Here is a 21,313-nt window from a genome sequence, read left to right on the forward strand (position 1 = left end):
CCATTCTGGAGAGAATTTGGAACTATGCTCAAAAAGTTATCAAACTGTGCATACCCTTTGATCCAGCAGTGTTTCTACTGGGCTTATACCCCAAAGAGATACTAAAGAAGGGAAAGGGACCTGTATGTGCCAAAATGTTTGTGGCAGGCCTGTTTGTAGTGACTAGAAGCTGGAAAATGAATGGATGCCCATCAATTGGAGAATGGTTGAGTAAATTATGGTATATGAACGTTATGGAATATTATTGTTCTGTAAGAAATGACCAGCAGGATGAATACAGAGAGGACTGGCAAAACTTACATGAACTGATGCTAAGTGAAATGAGCAGAACCAGGAGATCATTATATACCTCAACAATGATACTGTTTGAGGATGTATTCTGATGGAAGTGGATCTGTTCAATAAAGAGAGCTAATTCAGTTTCAATTGATCAAGGATGGACAGAAGCAGCTACACCCAAAGAAAGAACACTGGGAAATGAATATAAACTGCTTGCATTTTTGTTTTCTTCCCGGGTTATTTATACCTTCTGAGTCCAATTCTCCCTGTGCAACAAGAAAACTGTTCAGTTCTGCACACATATATTGTATCTAGGATATATTGTAACCTATTTAACATGTAAAGGACTGCTTGCCATCTTGGGTAGGCGGTGGAGGAAGGGAGGGGAAAAATCGGAACAGAAGTGAATGCAAGGGATAATGTTGTAAAAAATTACCTTGGCATGAGTTCTATCAATAAAAAAGTTATTTAAAAAAAGATAATTGTGGTGATGATGAAGAATGCATTTGGAAGAAATGAGACAGATAAAGGCAGGACAGGAAATTATGAACAAAGAAAAAATTTAGATTGTGGGGGTAGCACAATTATGATTAATGGTGAGTGGTGAGGTGTTATTAACAAACCTGAGGGGCTCATCTTTTAGTGTCATAATTTTCATCATTTGCATGCTTTCCATAGGGTTTTCCTTGCAAAGATGCTAAAATAGATTGGTATTTTCTTTTCCAACAGATTGCTTCTTATCAGAACTTTCCCTTATGAACTATCTTGGGTATGATTCTTGCATGGCATAGCTCACAGTTTCAATGAACAACTAAATCCCTCTCTATAAAAGGAATGAAAGACAACTTATGTAGGCTTCAAAGATATCAAGAGGTCCTTTGGTGTAGGGGATGTATAAGAAATACATCAGAGGGGAAGAAAGGGGATAGTTATAGATGAGTCCAAAATCTCTGTGAAGGTTTCTATTACTATTGCTACTACTATTATCTAATCTCTATCTATATTTATATATACACACATGTGTGTGTGTGTGTGTGTGTGTGTGTGCGCTTATCATTTACAAAGGGCTTTTCTCATAATAGTTTTGTGATTTTTTTGCTATTCAGTAGTTTCAGTTGGGCCTGGGGATGTAACTCCATTTATGTTTTTTGTTTTGTTTTGTTTTGGCAAAGATACTGGCAAGGTTTTAACATTTGCTTCTCTAACTCATTTTACCAATGAGGAGCTGAGGCAAATAAGATTAAGTGACTTGCCCAGGGTCACACTAGTAAGTTTCTGAGATCAGATTTCAATTCAGGAAGATGGATTTTCCTAACTCTAGGCCAGGAAATCTATTTACATTGTCACTCAGTAGCCAAAAGATTTTATACTTATATCTATATAGATATATACAAAGCCCTCCCTGATCCCATCCCCACCCCTTATATATATATATATATATATATAAAATCTCTCTTCTCTCTCCCTGAGTCTCTGTATCTGTTTCTCCATGTGTCTGTTCTCTCTCTCTCTCTCTCTCTCTCTCTCTCTCTCTCTCTCTCTCTCTCTCTCTATATATATATATATATATATATATATATATATATATATATATGTATATGTAAATGTATATGGTTTCCTATTTACAAAAAGTCAAATGCCCCAATATTTTATAGTTATAGCTATGTGTATATAGATATATACACTACCACCTATCATTCATACTTACACACACATACACACACACATACACACACACATATATTTAGAGAAAGCAAGAGTTTATATGTATGTATTATATGCTTTCTTATTCATAAAAGACTTTATTTATAATACTTCTGAAATAGTAGTATTATAAGTCTTATTATCCTCATTTTATAAAAGTTGCCTATTTATCAAGAAAGGTAAATTGCATTGTTTATAAGAGTCAGAGAAGAGAATCAATGCAGGGGCATTATGCCTTGAAATTCTGTTATGGGCCAGAACTTGAAACAAGGTGCTAAATCAGTGGAATTGAGGAGACAGTGGTTAAATCTAGTTTAACATTGATTTAATCCTACAACAAATAAGGTTTCCTAGTGATATAATGATTGATGTAGACTCAGTGTGGAACATATAAGGAGGAGTTGTCAGGGCCAGAAAGGACTAGCCCACTAGAAGCTCTCGGAGCCTCAGCCAGGATTCAGTTGGGGAAATTCAGAAGCCAGAGAAGGCAGTTGAGGAGAACTAAGAAAAACAGAGAAGTGGTGGCAGGTTGTCCTGTGGAGAACACTGAAACCAAGATCCGGGAGGCCTCCAGAAAAACTAGCCGAGCCCCAAGTAAAAGAGACAAGATTTTGAAAGAGACACTAAAGGATTTGGATTTTAATCCCTGGCTGTACTTGTGATTACTGAACTCAAAGGAAGGCTGCCTCCAGAAGCCCCTAAGAAACCTACTCCCAGAGAAGATTAAATTTTAGAGAAGAATATTACAAAATTCAATAGTCTTTCCACTGCCTAACTCTTTGACAGCTTCAATCTACTGAGGACTATCCTCTTGGCTTCAATAATGCTATTCTTAACTAGTCCTCTGGAATTTTCTCAACTCTCTGAGCTGGTGAGTAATAAATAATTTTCAACAACTGGTCTGTCAGATCAGTTTATAAAATAATTAAGAACTTTATAAAATAATGAAAAAAATAAATAAAGGAACAGAAGTGATGATTACCAAGACCAGAAAGGTTTGTATTTCTCTTCTGCTCAATTCCTTCTGGCCTTGCTAGCTTTGTAGCTTTAAGTCCATCTTTTTAAAAATTTGTTTCCCTCTAGAATAGTTATCAAAGGAAGGTGAAATCTGGAATGATTCTTATTTTTTCCTCTGGGTTTGTGCTTTTTATCTTTTTTATTTTTTTCTAGTTGAGATGATAGATAGTTAATATATCAAAAATTGTTTGTGGGAGATCTCTAATCAGTAATGCTCAGTGGTAATTCTCTCTGACAGACATTGTTATAAACCAAATACCCTAGAAAATGTTGAACAGACCTTTCTGGGGGATGAATGTTAAAAAGATCAGGATAAAAGGAGAAAAACACAAAGGGATAGAAGTAAATTTCAGTCATCATTGTTTTAGTCATATTGAGCATCCCTGGATGTAAGATATGCATGTGCACTGGTTATTAAATATTTTTATTATGAGTATGTACTTTAACATAGTAAAACATGTAAAAAATAGGTTGGAGAAAAGATAATAATGACTACCATTTACCAGTAGGAATGAAATATTTATAAGATACTGTTCTTCAACCCAATTGAAATAATTTTCTCAAGGGAGATCATGTTTCTTGGGAAGACAGTTATTCATGTGGATGCTTTCAGAAGCTTTAGACCCCTGTGACTTACTTTGCAGAAAAAATTTCCTTCAAGTTGTATGTAAATTTACTTTAAAGAAACATAATGAATCTAATCTCTCTGTTCCCCACCCCAAAGGAAATGTGTTCCTTGCCACAATCTGAAATTCTACCTCTCTTTCTAATGACAGAATATATTTGGGGAATGGTGGAAATAACTGTCCCTTTTTGTCACTATCTTATCTCAAAGTTGTAAAGTCCGGGCTAACTCCCTGGAAGCCTCAGGATCAGCCAGAGTCAGGATAAGCAAAAGTCCTTGGTCTTTAGGAGGAAAAGTGAAGTAAATGGACAAAACTGCCAGGAGTTTTGCTAAGGATCCTTCCTTGATTCTAGAGTCCAGAGTTTCCACATTTTTCTCCTTCTCCTCCTGAGGCCAAGTGTTCTCTCACCTCTCTCACTCCACCTCCAATTCTTACCTACAATTCTCTTAACCCCAAATATTGAGCCAGCATCAACTGTGAGAAGAGAAATTCCAAACATATGCTAATAGAGTTATTGTCCAATAGGTAATTAGCCTTAAGTGCTTGGTTGTCTGATTAAAGCACACCTTTAAAGAGTTTCAGCCCTTTACATCTCCTGCTTTCTTTTGTTTTAGAACACAGGTAGTCACACCATCCCTGACTTCTCAGAGAGGTGAGAACCCCAAAAAGGAGGTGATCATGCCCTCCCTGATTTCTCAGGAAAGGAGGTGAAAATACCAAAAAGGAGGTGATCATGCTCTCCCTAACTTCTCAGGAAAAGAGATGAAAAACACCAAAAGGAAATGGGGAGTCAAGCCAGATATTGTTAGCAGGTTTCTGGGCTGAAAGGTCTTACTACAAACAGGTATGCATAAACCCATCAGCATGGGAGGTTTTACACAAGCACATAGCAATAAAGCACAAGCTATTAGTGATGACTCCTCACATCTGGTGCAGGCTCAATGTGGTGTAACAAACATGAATTGTATACACAAGTAGTGCTATAACAAACAATATGAATCAACATGGTGTTGTAAAAGATTTCCTGAAGTCCAGGAAGGAGGGTATATAAAAAACAATCACACATAGGCCTCCTTCAGCAGCCAAGAGATAGTCCAAAACCAATCTATTGTCTATTGCTTTATGTGTCAGGGAATCCAATGATCCCTGCAAGTTTTTGAAGTCCTGCAACAATATTTTTATGTGTTAGTGAAAAATGATTCCTGCAGATTTTGAAGTCCTGCAACAGTCTTATCATGTCTCAGAGAATCCAATGATTCCTGAGAGTTTTCAAGTCCTACAATAATATTATCTTGTCTCAGAGAATCCAATGATTCCTGAAGGTTTTGAAGTCCAACAATTTTTGATGTCCATGAGTCAATTGCCATAACTGCCATGCTCTTTCAGTGGTAGGCACAATCAGCAATGGAACCACCCAATGTTTCTTGGGTCTTCTCCTTCATTTCAAGGGTCTGCTCTGTCTCTTTCTGATGGACAAGAGAATATGGCTCATTGGCACCCATCTGATTCCTTCTCCATCTGTAGCGATACAAGCAAACCCTCTCCCCCAAGCAGTTAACCTATCTGATTCTTTCCATTCACCACTTTCTGGGTCTCACCACATCACCTGGCCATTATCTAAAGAGAATGGAGCTGCTCGCACTGGAGACAGCCCTTCTGGTGGGTTACAAAACCTGTCTGCCGGAGTCAATGCATCTTTGTCAAAAATCAAGAAGTTAATAGTATAAAGAGCTAAATTTAGATGTTCTCTAGGGTTACCTGTGGCTCCCTCTTTCTTTTGTTTTTGGAGGAGCATCTTAATGTTTCTGTTTCTCCTCTCTAATATTGCCTGTCTTTGAGGATTAAAGGATATGCCAGTGGTGTGTAAAATCTTACACTGTGCACAAAAGTGTGCAAAATGTTTAGAAGTATATGCAAGTTCATTATCTGTTTTTATTGCTTCTGGCACATCCATAATTGCAAATGCTTGTAAAAGGAATTCAGTGACCACTCGGGCTGTCTCTTTTGCTGCTGGTATTGCAAAAGTGAGTCCTGTAAAGATGTCTACTACAACATGGATAAAAGATAGACGAATAAAAGATTTATAATGGGTCACATTCATTTGCCAAATTTAACTGAGTCTCAAACCATGAGGATTCTTCCCTGGAGGGAGCGTAGGAGCGTGGAAAGGAAGGCAAGCTGTATAGGCTTTTACTATGCTCCTAGCTACCTCTCTAGTTCTCCCAAATTGTAAAAGTAAAGCTTGAGCAGCCTGATGATATTTAGAATGAGATTCTTGGCTTCCTGAAATAAAGGAGTGTTGGCCAACATGGTTAGAAGACTATCTGCCTTTGAATTACCATCAAAAATAGGACCTGGAAGTCCACTATAAGAGTGGACATGCAAGATATAACTCTTACTTGGATGTTTCCTCACTTGAAGTTTTCTCTCTTGCAGTTCCTTAAAGAGCTGATACAATAACAATAAATTTGCCTATTGCCAGTCCGGGAGTTCAGAACAGATATTAGCATGAAATTTGTAGATTTTGGAATCACTTTTGTATAAATGATAATTGTACTTACTGGAGTTGATGAGATCATGGAGAAAAAGAGTATAAAGAAATAACAACAGATGACATAGGACATAGGTAGTAAATACATTAATAAATATTTGAATATCTGAATAGATAGTAGGAAAGTCAAGGTCCTTAAAACCAAGGAAGCAAGAATATCTAGGGAGAGAGGGATGATTGGCAGTGTTAAAATTGTAGAGAGATCCAGCAGAAAGACAACTGAGAAAATACCATTAGATTTAGTGTTTAAGAGATTGTTGATAATCTTGGAGAGAGCATAGTCAATGTTTTGGTGGCCTCTAGAAGATAGCGTAAGAAGGGTTAAGAGTGAATACAAGATGAGATATCATGGGTGATCAACATAAATGACTTTTTCTAGCAGTTTTGCTATGAAATATAGAAGAAATGAGGGGTTATAGTTTAAGGGTGGTGGATAGAGAATGCAAAGTGAAGTAAAATTTGTTGAAGTTTGGGGGAAACCAGAGCATCAGGTAAAGAAGTAGTAGATAAGAAAAAAGAGAAAGTCATAAAGAAAATAAGCTACTGGAAGAGATGGGAATGAATTATATCCAAACTGCAAATGGAAGTCTTGATTTGCACAAAGAGAAAGGTCATACTACTTTCATGGATGAGAACAAAGAGAGAAAGAATGAGAAGTCTGCTGTTGACTATTTTTAAAAAGTAGGAGAGAATAAACTATAAGAATTTGATGGAAATTGTCAATTATATGTTGAAGACTCTGAACATGGAAAAGTTAGATCTGAGCAGGAGTGATAGATTGAAAGAAAAGGAAGAGATGCATTGACAATTGTGGTGATGATAAAAAATGCATTTGCAAGGAATGACACAAAGATAAAAATAGAAGGATAGGAAATTATGAACAAAGAAAAATTTAAAATTCAGTATTGTAGAGGTAGCACTGTTATGATAGATGGTGAAGTGTTACTAATAAACCTGAGGGGCTCATCTTTCAGTATTGTAGCTGATATCATTTTTATGCTAAAATAGGTTGCTATTTTCTTTTCCAGTTAATTGCCTTTTGTCAGAACTCTCCCTTATGAACCATCTTGGGTAGGATTCTTGCATGACATAGCTCATAATTTCAGTGAGCAACTCAATCCCTTCTACAACAAAGTAGTGATCCAAAAATGGTTCCTAGCACAAGGGAGTTTGAAAAAGATAATGACATATGTTCTTTCTTCATAGATTAAATATCACTTAAAGTCTATATTCTTATATATAGAGACAACTCATATAAGAGGCTTTAACTCCAAGACAGTTTAAAAGACTTATACATAAGCCTTTTATATATGTCATATATAAGATATATTTTAAGGTACAAAAACAGAGCAAATAGAAAGACTCAGGAGTCCTTAAAGTAGGAAAGTAGAGTAAATATCAGTGCTAAAGGGTCAATAGAACAGTGTGGCAGAAGAAATGGTGAAGTCTAATATCTTCTAAGTTTCAATGTCCTAATGAGATATCATATATACAAATGATAAAATAAAAATGTTTATAATCAGTAATATATGAAACATAGGACATGAATATACAATTATATAATATGAATGTATAATATATGTATTTGTAGATTCAGTCAGTTATCTGTAAGGTAATTTGTAAGCATAGGGGATCTTTTTCATTTTGTTTTTGTATCTCTAGCTCCCGTCACCATACTACTTTTTGCCTTTTAAAGCTCCATAAATGCTAGGGAGTGAATGAATTATAAATACACACATAACAGTATTTGAACAAAGAACTTTCTGATATGTCAGGGAAGACTTTAGAGTGTAGCAGGACCTAGAAAAAATTTTGAATAAGATTGGAAAAAAGAAAGAGGATTTAAGTTCCAAGCCAAAAATGATCTATAGATTTGAAAATTCGCCATTGCCATATAATTGATTATCCATCTCATTTTAATTCTGTTTTCAAGCATTAAGAGCAAATTTTAAGGCATTAAAAAGTTTATATTCAAAGTAGCATACCAAGATTGTAATTCCCATTTATACAATGTTTTAGGACTTGTAAACCATTTTCCTCACAATATCATTGCGAGGTATTTAATAAAAGTACTATTATTATTCCCACTTTACAGATAAGGTAACTGAATCTGTGAGCAAATAAAGAAGTGAGTGTCTGAAGCACAATAAAAACCCATTTCCCCCAGCTTTTGAAGCAGCCTTGTTTTTTTAAAAAGATTTTTATTTTCAAAATATATGCATAGATAATTTTAAACATTCACCTTGCAAAACCTTGTGTTCCATTTTTTTTTCTCCTTCCCTTCCTTCCACTCTCTTCCCTAGATGGCAAGCAATCCAGTATGGTAAATGTGAAATTATTCTATACATATTCCACAGTTATTATGAGCAGCCATGTTTTCAATATACCCTCTTTGCTCATGCTTCTTATTTTGAAGTAGAGGAGAGAATATAAAAGGAAAGTTCTCAGCAACTGATCAAATTAATTAGAAGAGAATTTTGTATAAAGAGGAAGGCAGGTAGAGAGCTGGATTGGAATTAAGGAAGGACTAAGTTGAAATCTTGCCTCATACACTTAGTAAGTATATAATCTTGGCTTCTAAACTTCTTCTAAACTCCTTCAGCCTCAGTTTCCTTTTCTGTGAAATAGTGATAGTAATAGCACCAGCTGCACAGAATTGCTATGAGAATCAAATGAGTTAACAAATTAAAAGCACCCTGCAAGCCTTAAAAAGATATATAATGTCAGTTGCAATTGTTTAAAGTCTCTCCTGTACAATTCTATAATTGCTTTAAATGTCTCTTCTTACATGTGGCCCTCAGGAGAGAAATCCTCCCCTCAAAATAATCACTCATGGAATGGAAAACATATGAGACAGAATCAATAAATTTATAAAGGCCTTTCATCACTTTTACATTTCCTATGGAGAAAGTGATGACATAAAGAGAAACAAAGCTTATTGGTAGAAAAAGGCCATTGGGATTCTAGGTCCCTTGAGTTATTTAACATACAGATCAATTATGGACATAATGAGCTCTTCCCCTGGATCAGGTTTCCTTAATAAGTGATCCCCACCAGAATAAGTCCTGGACTTTTATTAATACTTCCTACCTCAGGAGCCAAATGGGCTAATCTTAGATTCTCTAGTGCCACAGTTATGACAAGACAAGACAGGATTGTTGTTTCCTTCATACCCTGTAGATTCTGTAAGTAAAACAGGTGCAGATGCAGTTAGATTATTGCTGGAATGTTGTGTAGAGAGAGAGTGTTGAATTTAAGATACATAGAATCTTACTAACTGTAAGGAAGATATACTTGATAGGGTGGACTTCAGAACTAGGAATGAGCAATTGAATTCGTTTTTAGAGTCTTGTCTTCTTTGGAAGTCTGAACAAACATTGGTCATCTTCATCTGTAGGTCACTGTCCTGGTACCCTGTATCATGGTAATTCAGTTATTTACAATCCTAATAAGTTTTCATCCTAATGGTAATAACTTTATACTATGTAGGTTTTTCCCCTGCTCCACAATGATAGATTAACATGTAGTTTCACCTATTTCATTAGTATGCCTCACTGATCAAAAAAGTTAGGAGAAATTGTAGGTGTCTTAGTATAATCCATCTCCACTTCTAGAGATGAAACTCAGAGCGAAAGTTCTGTTATTAGTGGAGTAGGCATATCAGTTTTATATAGGAAAGTGAATGTCAAGAAGATTTAGTAGTTTAAGGTGAGATCTTTATTTGAATGAAAGGAATGAAAGACAACTTAAATAGGCTTCAAAAGTATCAGGAGATCTTTTGGGGGAGGGTATGTATAAAGACATACATCATATGGGAAGAGTTGTTATTGGGAACATTATTGTTACAAGGGAAGATGTTGTTATAGATGAGTCCAAAATCTCTGTGAAGGTTTTCTATTAATACTGCTACTATTACTTAATATATCTTCATATTTATATACGCATACATATATGGAGAGGGGGGGATTATATATATCCTCTCTCTTCTCTCTCTTTCTCTCTCTGTCTCTGTCTTTCTATATCTGTCTCTGTCTCTGTCTCTCTATCTGTGTGTATGTGTGTATGTGTGTGTATGTGTGTGTGTGTTTATGGTTTCCTATTTATAAGAGTCAAATGACCCAATATTTTATAGTTATACCTATATGTATATAGATATGAACACTGCCACCTCTCACTCACACTTTTCATCTGTATATATACATATATATATTTAGAAAGTGAGAGTTTATATGTATGTATATGCTTTCCTATTTATAAAAGATTTTATTTACAATGTTATTTGTATTGTTATAATATTATGTCTTATTACCTCATTTTATAGGAGAATGAGACCAAGAAATATAAATTTCATTATTTATGGTTACATAGTTTATAAGAGTCAGAGATGAGAATCAATGCAGGAACATTATACCTTGAAATTCAATAGTCATTTCACTAACTAACTCTCTGACAGCTTCAAGCTACTAAGGACTATTCTCTTGGCTTTAATAATGCTCTTCTTACTTAGTCCTCTGGAATTCTCTCAACTCTCTGGGCTGGTAAGTAATAAATAGTTTTCAATAACTGATCTGTCAGAGGCATGACTGGAGTACAACTTTAGAAAATAATTAAGAAAACAAATAAAAGAACAGAAGTGATGACTGCCAAGACCAGAAAGATTTGTATTATTACTCTTCTGCTCAATCCCTTATGGCTTTGCTAGCTCTGTAGTTTGAAGTCTACCTTTTTAAAAATATCCAATTTTTCCTTGTTTCCCTCTAGAACAGCTATCAAAGGAAGGTGAAATCTGCAATGATTCTTATTTTTTCCTCTGGGTTTGTGCTTTTTATCTTTTTAATTTTTTTTCTAGTTGAGATGATGGATAGTTAAGATATTAAAAGTTGCTCATGGGAGATCGCTAATTGGCAATGCTCAGTGGTAATTCTCTCTGATAGACATCATTATGAACCAAATAGTCTACAAAATGCTGAAGAGCCCCTTATGGGGGATGAATGTTAAAAAGATCAGGATAAAAGGAGAAAAACACAAAGGGAGAGAAATAAATTTTAGTCATCATAGTTTTAGTCATACTGAGCATCCCTGGATGTAAGATATGCATGTGCACTGGTTATTAAATATTTGAATTTATGGGTATATACTTTAACATAGTAAAACATGTAAAAATAGGTTGGAGAAAAGGTAATAATGGCTACCATGTATATGGCATTTTGAATTTGCAAAATATTTTATACATGTTATCACAGCTGCCTCTCACAACAACCCCAGGAGGGATATGCTATCATTATCCTCAATTTGAGGATGAGCAAATTAAGGGTAAAAAAAGGCTAAATGACTTGCCCATGGGTACACAGCTGATAAGCAATCTGAGAAATTATTCACATTCAGGTTTATCTTACTTGAAATTCTGTACTCTATCCATGAAGCAGCCCTACTGCCTATAAGATAGAAATAGAATGAATTAGGATCTTGGATAGACTTAGGAGAAGCTGTTCTTTGGCTAGGTTTTTTTTAGGTGGAATTCCCTATTTATACAACTTAGGGCAGAATCAGTCAAAGTTAATATGACTACCAATGCCTCAAAATGAGTATTGGGAAGGGGGAAGATAGAAGATGATTTATTTCTGATCAGCAAGTCCACATATGGGACTCTGACCATAGATTCATATTCTGTCTTGGAATTTAAACTAAAGTGAGATGTAAATGACTTGGTGAGAGCTGAGAGTAAAATTTTGGTGAAAAGGGAGAACTTTGTTATCAGTATGAGTAGGCAAGAGAGATAGTCTTGTATACTAGAGAACCAGACTAGAATCCAGAAAAGGGCTGATTCTTGCTGCATACTTTCTGTTACATGCTGCATATTTTGCCAGGTTTGTGGAGAAAGAATAACACAGATTTGGGATTAGTAGGTAGAGTTTGGTGTACTATTGTCCTTCACCATAAGGAACTCTTCCAAAAAGATTTCCATTTCTTCCAACAAAACAACAATAAACTCTTCCATTTCTTTTGGGTGTCCCACTAAATAATTGCTAACCACTTTTCTACAGAGCACAGTACACATGGTACTTTTGGAGGAACCTCATTGGGAGCAGATCAAGGATATGCTCTTTATAATTTTTTTCAATACCCAGAACAATTACATGAGAACAATTGCATTGTAGGGATTCAGTGAATAGTTTCTCTTTTTTTTCCCTCCAGGATTTGGAATTTTGCCTTTTCTGCTCATTATGTTTATAAACACTACTTCCCTCACCTTCCTTCTTACTGGTGTTCCTGGACTAGAAGCCTTCCACAACTGGATCTCCATTCCCTTCTGTTGTCTGTACATAACTGCTCTTTCAGGGAATAGCATGATCCTCTTTGTGATCATCACTGAACCAAGCCTCCATGAGCCCATGTACTATTTTCTTTCCATGTTATCCACCACAGACCTGGGTTTGTCTATCTCTACCTTAGTCACCATGCTAGGCATATTCTGGTTCAATTCCAGAGAGATCAGTTTTAATGCCTGCCTGGCTCAAATGTTCTTCATTCAACTCTTCACTGTCATGGAGTCCTCAGTCCTTTTGGCCATGGCCTTTGATCGCTTTGTGGCCATTTCTAACCCACTGCGATATGCCACCATTTTAACAGAATCCAGAATTGCTCAAATTGGAGTGGCAATTGTCACAAGGGGGACAGTCATACTTACACCAATGGTACTTCTTCTTAAACGCCTATCCTATTGCCGCAGCCATGTGCTCCATCACTCGTACTGCTTCCATCCTGATGTGATGAAACTGTCATGTACAGATACCAAAATCAACAGTGCAGTAGGATTAGCTGCCTTAATCAGTACTGCTGGGGTGGATTCCATCTTTATTCTTCTCTCCTATGTCTTGATCATTAAAACTGTTCTCAGCATTGCCTCTCCGGAGGAGCGGCATAAGGCTTTCAGCACATGCATCTCTCACATTGGAGCCGTGGCTATCTTTTACATCCCTCTCATCAGTTTGTCCTTTGTCCACCGATTTGGGAAGCAAGCTCCTCCTTATGTGCACACACTCATTGCCAATGCCTACCTACTCATACCCCCGGTGATGAATCCAATCATCTATAGTGTGAAGACCAAGCAAATCCGCAGAGTGGTGCTCAAAATCCTACTTCCCAAAGGGTCCTAGTTCTGATGGTGGATCCAGACCCTCCATTTTTTCTCCTTATGTGAGAGATTCAATTTGTGCAATCAATTAAGATTAACTTTTCTCATACATTTGGGGGATAATGGAAGTCAATTCATTTTCTTTCTGGAGCATCAGCAATATCTCAAAGTGAGATGGGGAATGAAAAATCTCACTTTCACTTGGCTAGTTAGTTGCACCCTGTAAAAAGACAATGTGACACTGCTAATCAAGTTCTTAGTCAATCTTTTTTGTAGTTTTGACATCTATAAAATAAGAGGGATGAACTATATGACTTCTGTGGTCCCTTCCAGCTTTACATTTATGAAGACTGAATTGTACCTATATACATTTCCTATTATATTAAGTTCAAAGTATAGATTTAGAATGATTATACTGTTTTTCTTTTTTCTTTTTCTTTTTTTGTTAAAGAAATACTTCCTTATTTTCTATGTCTTGAAGTCCAATCTATTAGTTTTTATTGATCTTACTGACAATCAGACTTTTCTCAGATTATCCAACCATCTATCTATTCACTTGTTGGTAAAAGATCATATCTATCCAGCACTGTTAACGTTATAGGACTATTCCTAAACATCTTAAGAGTCACCTCACATAAGTAATATTATCCATATTTTATTGATAATGTTTAACTTTAAATGACTTGCTCAGAATTTTAAAATTAGTATCTCTTGAAACTTGATCCAGTGTTGTGCCTACTATACTTCACTTTTCTAGCTAAGGTCATAAAGCTGGTAAATATCAGAATTTAACTAACATTTATTAAGTGTGTTCAATATACATTGAACTTTTCTGATAAATGGTTAAAGGATCAGACTCTAGTTCTCAAAAAAAGCAATTCAAGTTATTTGGTAGACATTTAGGAGAATGGTCTAAATTACTAATAAAGAAAAATTTCTGAAAGTCTATCTTCTACTTATTATATTGGCATAATGGCAAAAACCACAAAAAGGGGAAAATCGCAATTGTTGGAGGCACTGTAGGAAGGTAGTATATAAGTAGGATATATAGGTCCATATATTTAGTAAAGGAATTTTGGGGGAGAAATTCCTAAAATATGTCAATTCATTGATACACTGATACATCTTCTCAGTCTGTACTTGAAAGAGATGAAAGCAAAATAACTCATGTGGACAAAAATTACAGAAGCTTCTTTTTATTGTGATAAAGAACTGGGAGATATCTATCTATGATATGGCTAAAAAAAAATACTATGGTATGTGAATGAAATAGAGTATTATAATGATATGAACATCTTTGAAAGTGGTAGATAGTTTCAGAGAAACAAGGAAACTTGTATGATTTAAAGTAGAGAGAAATGAAAAGGACCAGGAGAGAAAATAATGATGCCCTAGCAACATTGTAGGAGAAAATAGCTTTGAGAGACTTATAATGATCAAGGTAGCAATCAATCACAATTCCAGAGGACTCTTCCCCTAGAGAGATGAATGACTTGAAATTCAAAATGACACCTTGGTTTTTTGACATGACAAATCAGTGATTTGCTTATTTGTTACAAGGATAGTGATCTATAAGCACACGCACATATGTGTAATTTATTTCATTGGAGGACTTGATAGGGAGAGGGAAAGTAGTGATGTTTCTATATTAAAAAAAAAAAAGAAAAAGAAAGTCATTGAAACATTTCAAAATGCACAGAAGGAAGTTTAAAAAGAGACAGATAAACAGGACAGTTTTGAAAGTAGCATGTTTTCAACATGTATGTAAGTATATATATAGTTACATGCTTATTTAAGTTTATATGAGCATATATACATGTACACATTCATATAGAGAGACAACCACATGTGTGTGTATAATTAAGTTATACATAATAGGAATTTGTAGTTTTATATATAATTTCTCTTTTTATGTTCTATTTTCTATATGGAAATATTCTCTCTATTTAGAGGCAGCTTGTGAAGCAGTGTTTAGAACTTATAGCTTCAAGTCAGAAAGACATAAGTTAAAAACAAGCTTCAGGTACTCATTAGCATGTTACTCTAGAGAAGTCATATTACCTCTTTTTTTGCCTTAGTTTTCTCAACCATAAAATAGGCATTATAGAACCTCCTTCACAGGCTTGTTGTGAGTATCAAATAGGATAATATTTGCAAAACCTTTTAGCATATTTCCTGTGACATAGCAGGCATTATATGAATGCCTGTTCTCTGTCTTCTCCTCCCTGTTTTTTGATGTTTTTGAAGTTCTTAAAATAAAAAAAAAGTTGTAATACCCTGTGCTGAGACTTAAATATACACAAAATTAAATAAAAAGCAAATATGCCTTCAAGAAACTTATGATCTAGTAAAGAGTTGCTTTACAGAAGTGTTTTAAACTTTTGGTATGTCATGGATCTCTTTGTTAATCTGATAAAACCACTGAACCATTTCTTACAATGATGTTTTTAAATGATTGAAGAAATCACTAAATCACAGTTTGAGGTTAGAAAAACTTCATTTCCTCCTTCACATTCATAGACTTCTGAAATCTCTTTATGAAGCTGCTGAGGGTATATTGACCTCAGATATAAAAACTTCTATATAATAGCTTGTATACTTCCCTTTTTTCAAAATTTAACTAAAAATTTGCTGCTTATCCATTCATCAAGTATTATTAATCACCTAAGGAACTGTACTTGACAAAAGCAATCTAAATCATATGTATAGCCTTTTCACTACAGTACTAAAAACAAATAAAACTTCTAGTAGCGCTTGTCTATAGAATAAAACTGACTCTGACATTCAAGATGCTTCATGCTTCGAATGCAATGTGACTTTCAAATCTATCATAGTCTTTATTCCTTCACATGTTCTACAGTTCAGATAAGTTGAATAGACTGCTCTTCAATCTCACTCTGCACTTTACCGTCATTCTGGATTTTGCTCTCTTTCTCAGTCGTGGAATGATCTTTTTCTACCTGTACTTTATCTCAAGCTTTCCCTTGCTCAAGGCCTAACTTAGCTACCATTTCCTCTAACTGACTAACATAATCATGCCAAGTAGGAGAAATTCCCCCTTTTTTAATCTTCCATAATATTTTTGTTAGAATTTTTTTTTTTTTTTTACAAATTTAACAGGCTAACTTGTATTATTGATTAGGGTAGATAGGTTATTCAGTGAATAAAGTACAAGGCATGACATATTCATGAATTCATATCTAGCCTCAGATTTACCATTTGACCCTTGGCAAGTTATTTAACTCTGTTTACTACAGTTCCTCCTTCCTAAAATGAGCTGGAGAAGGAAATGAAAAACAATTCTAGTATATTTCCAAAAAAACTCAAATGGGGTCATGAAGAATTAGACATGATTGAGCAACAATAGCAACTTGTATTATAGTTATGCCATCTCACCTTACCTACTACCCCTACTAGTTGATAAATTCCTTATAGAAATGGACTTGGCTACTATTATCTTTATATCATTATACCTAATGGTGTCTCTACCCTGTTGTTTTTGTTCTTTTTATCTTTTCACTCATTTCTGACTAATTTAGGATTTTCTTTGCAAAGACACTGAAATAATTTATTATTATTTCCTTCTCTTGCTCGTTTTTTTTTTTTTTGGAGGCAACCAAGTTTAAATGACCTGTCCAGAGTCACACACCTATTAAGTGTCTGAGGCCAAATTCAGACTTTGGAAATAAGTTTTCCTGATTTCAGGTCCAGCACTCTGTCAACTGTGCTACCTAGCTACCAATGTCTATTGTGTTACAATCTTATTTAATATTTTTGATGGATAGAAATCTAAATTTATAAGGAAATAGGTGGGTGAGGAAATAGGATAAGGGGAGGATAAAGGGTGTATAGATAACATGAAGAGAATAAGGTGTGTAGATAAATTGGAATGGAAGAGGAAACAACATATATAATATACATATATATGTATACATATATATGAAAGATTATAAAAAAGCTTCTAAATTCAGATAGAAAAAAGAGGGCAAAGGAAAAGAGTAGGAGAAGATAAGAGTGGGATCCTTGGTGGGGGGGGGGGCAGGATACGTCAAGTAATAGAAAGGCAAGATAAAGGGTAGAAATAAAGTAGAGAAGTTAAGAGGGATAGAAAATAAGAGATACAAACATAAAATAAAGATCAGTAGTATTTATTATGTAAAAAAGAAGGGATGACAATCATGATTTCAGATAAAGCTAAAGCTAAAATATCTTTAATCAAAAGAGAAAAGGTGCAGGCTTTAATCAAAAGAGAAAAGGCCAAACTTAGAACTATCTTATAAAGCAGTGGTCATCAAAACCAATTGGTATTGGCTAAAAAACAGAGAAGTTAATCAGTGGAATAGGTTAGGTTCACAAGACACAATAATCAATTACTATATATAGTATTATAATATTTGACAAACCCAAAGATCCCAGCTTTAGAGATAAGAACTCAGTATCTGACAAAAATTGCTGAGAAAATTGGAAAGTAACGTGGCAGAAACTAGGCATTGACCCATACTTAACTTCTATACCAAGATAAGATTGAAATGAGTTCATAATTTAGACATAAAGCATGCTATCATAAACAAATCAGAAGAACAAAGGATAGTTTACCTCTTACATTTGTGAAGAACAAAGGAATTTGTAGCCAAAGACAAACTGGAGTATGTTATTCAATACAAAATGGATAATTTTGATTATATTAAGTTACAAAGTTTTCATATAAACAAAACCAAGGCAGATAAAATTGGAAGGGATGCAGTAAACAGGGGAAAATACATCAAGGATTCTGATAAAGGCCTCATTTCTAAAACACAGAGAAGTGACTCAAATTTATAAGAATTCAAGCTTTCTCCAATTAATAAATGATCAAAGAAGATGAACAGTTTTTAGACGAAGAAATTGAAACCATTTCTTGTCATATGGAAAGATGCTTTGAATTACAATTGATCAGAAAAATGCAAACTAAGAACTCTGAGATACGACTACAGAGCTCTCAGATTGGTTAAGATGACTGAAAAAGATAATGATGAATGTTGAAGAGGATGTGGTGATGTTGTAAACTCATTCAACCATTCTGAAGGCAATTTGGAACTGTGCCCAAGGGCTATCAAACTATGCATACACTTTGATCTGTCGGTGGCTCTACTGGGCTTGTATCCCAAAGACAGCATAAAGGAGGGAAATGTATCCCACAGAAATCAAAAGGAGGAAAATGGACTTACATGTACAAAAATGTTTGTGGCAGTCCTTTTTGTAGTGGCAAGAAACTGAAAACTGAGTAGATTTCCATCTGTTGGAGAATGACTGAATAAGTTATGGTATATAAATGTTATGGAATATTATTGTTCTATAAGAAATGATCAGCAGGATGATTTCAGAGAGGCCTTGAGAGAGTTATATGAATCTATGTTAAGTAAAGTGAGTAGAATCAGGAGATCATTGTACACAGCAGCAAAATTATACAATGGTCAGTTCTGATGGATTTGGCTCTTTTCAACAGTGAGATGATTCAGATTAGCTCCAAATGGTCTTGTGATGAAGATAATCATCTGTACCCAGAGAGAAGACTGTGGGAACTGAGTGTGGAACAATATAGTATTTTCACTCTTTTTGTTGTTGTTTGGTTGTATTTTGTTTTCTTTCTCAATTTTTTTCTTTTTGGTCTGATTTTTCTTTTGCAGCATGATGATTGTGGAAATATATATAGAATAATTCATATGGTTAACATATATTGGACTACTTGCCATCTATGGAAGGAGGAGGTGAGGTGAAGATGGGAAAATAACTTGAATACAAGATTTTGCATGCATGAATGTTGAAAATTATCTATATATATGGTTTGAAAATAAAAAGCTTTAATAAAAAAGAATACAACAAAGCAAACACAGACAATTCTGCACCTAATGTGTAGTATTTATTGCTGTATATTTTGAATCCTCTTACACTATGTATCTGGCAATGTTTTTTTTTCTTTTCCAATTTGATATTTAAGTTTAAAATAAATAGTTTAAATGATAAAAAAATAAGTGTTTTTTGAGTAGTCCAAAGAATTTATGAAGCATTTATTTTTGTGCTAGATACTCTGCTAACGCACCGAGAATACAAAGAAAAGCAAAAACATGGAACTTCTTCAAGAAGTTCACACTGTTATGCAGGAGTTAAGGGGAAAAAATGTACATACAAAGATTTTAAGGTAAATGAATGAAATGATGAAAGTAATGAAGAAATATTATCATCATTTTACACATGAAGTTCAGGATGGAATCTTTTAAATAGAGAAGGGAATTGAGGTAGTAGTTTTATCAGAAAGTTACATTTAACTGAAGTCAGTAGATCTTCAATGTAATGCAAGTTGTCAGAAAATATTCTGACAGATTTTGAATGAGTTACACATTTCTCTAGTCATCTTTCTGAAAATCAGTAACACAATACTGGCTCTGTCCACTCAGGATAGTTTTTAGAATTAGATGAGAAAACACAAATAATGGTATAGGAACTAAAAAGTGTTAGAAAAATGGGAACTTCTAAAACAAAAAGGCCAATAACCTATAGTATATAGTATTGGCAAAGTACTTAAATATTTCCCCAAAACAAACAAAAAATAGCTTAATATTCATTATGTGACATGAGTCCTATAAGAACCCTCTATATTGAATAAGGTAGGAATGACTATGCTTCCATTAACTATACTCCTCTATTCCTATTTTATATGTAAGGAAATTTAGTTTCAGCCATGGATTTATTAAGATCATACAGCTATTAAGTTGGAAGAAACATAGAGGTTAGGATAGATACTTCAATATTCAGGAAAAGCAAATTCCATTTTTATTCTCAAGAAAGGAAAAGAATGGAGTGAAAATATTTAGGCTCTTGAGCATGACTTCGATTCCTTGTGAAATTCTAGTTTGTTTTATTTAAGAGATGATAAATGAATATCTAGGAAAACAATATAAAAATGAAAAAAGGAATAAACTTTTTATTACCTACATACTATATGAGAGATAGCATGAACCAGTCTACTGTGTGAAGCATTGAGAGCTACAAATACAAGCAAATGAAAAACTCAATTGGAAAGGGAGAAAACAGCAAAAGACAATATGTCAGATTACATTTTTTTAATTATCATTTAGATTAGATTACCAAATTATCATACTGGTAAAATAGGACATTCCTATAGCTATAATTTACCTAAATTTTGTACTTTATAAATTTTTTTTTATTCTATATGTATCAAAATGATTAAAGGCTGTAAGCTGAATGATAGTGCAATTAAATAGATACAGAATTAATTGAATGGACATATGTTAGAATCCTTACTAACTGCTAAGTAATTAGAGTTGATCTAATCTTACAAGAAGATGTTTTGGGCAGAACCTGAAACAAGGTACTAAGTAGAACTACCCATAATCCCTCTCTCTGGAAGGAGCATAAATAGGCCAATGGGCCAGACGGAGAGTGCTCTAGAGAGGAAGACGCTACAAGTCGAGATTGCAGCGGAATGACATGAAGAGTTGGAGCTGGCTGGAGGCTGAAGAAAGCAGAGGAAGAGGCTGAAGGACCAGACCTTTGGATTTGGTGACATTCGGAGAGAGCTCTTGGAACCAAGCAGAGAGATTGACCTCTAAGTTAACCGGGCTATATTGGAAATAATAAAAGATCTGAACTTTTATCACCTGGCTGCGTTTTGAGAAGAAAAAGCTCACCACATTTTGGACATGGGGTTTTGGGTTTTCTCTCACCCTGTCTTCTCACTCTATCTCCATATCTACAATGAGCTCTCAAATGTCCAATTTTTCCGCACTGAAAACATCGACGAGTTTCTCTAGAATTCCTCTGCCAAAGACCTTGTCTTTCCATGTTCATCATAGTCTGGGCATAATAAGCATTTGTGCCTACTGTGGCACAGCGTCTAATGATTTCTTCTAAAGGAGCATTTTTGTCTAGCCCCCATATAATTCTCTTGCAAATCTCATTGGCATTTTCCTTAGCCAAATGTCTAGTCATTATTTCTGTTGC

General features: G+C 34.7%; 1 protein-coding gene across 1 annotated transcript; it reads left to right on the plus strand.

The window, feature by feature from the left end:
* Positions 1-9,598: 9,598 nt before the first annotated feature.
* Positions 9,599-13,334, plus strand: LOC127557412 (olfactory receptor 51F2-like). Its single transcript, XM_051990742.1, has 2 exons — positions 9,599-9,653; positions 12,418-13,334. Exons 1-2 carry the CDS (start codon positions 9,599-9,601, stop codon positions 13,332-13,334), a joined length of 972 nt encoding a protein of 323 aa, XP_051846702.1.
* Positions 13,335-21,313: the final 7,979 nt, after the last annotated feature.

Source organism: Antechinus flavipes, chromosome 3 (assembly GCF_016432865.1).
Source record: "Antechinus flavipes isolate AdamAnt ecotype Samford, QLD, Australia chromosome 3, AdamAnt_v2, whole genome shotgun sequence".
In the NCBI taxonomy this organism is placed as follows: Eukaryota; Metazoa; Chordata; class Mammalia; order Dasyuromorphia; family Dasyuridae; genus Antechinus; species Antechinus flavipes.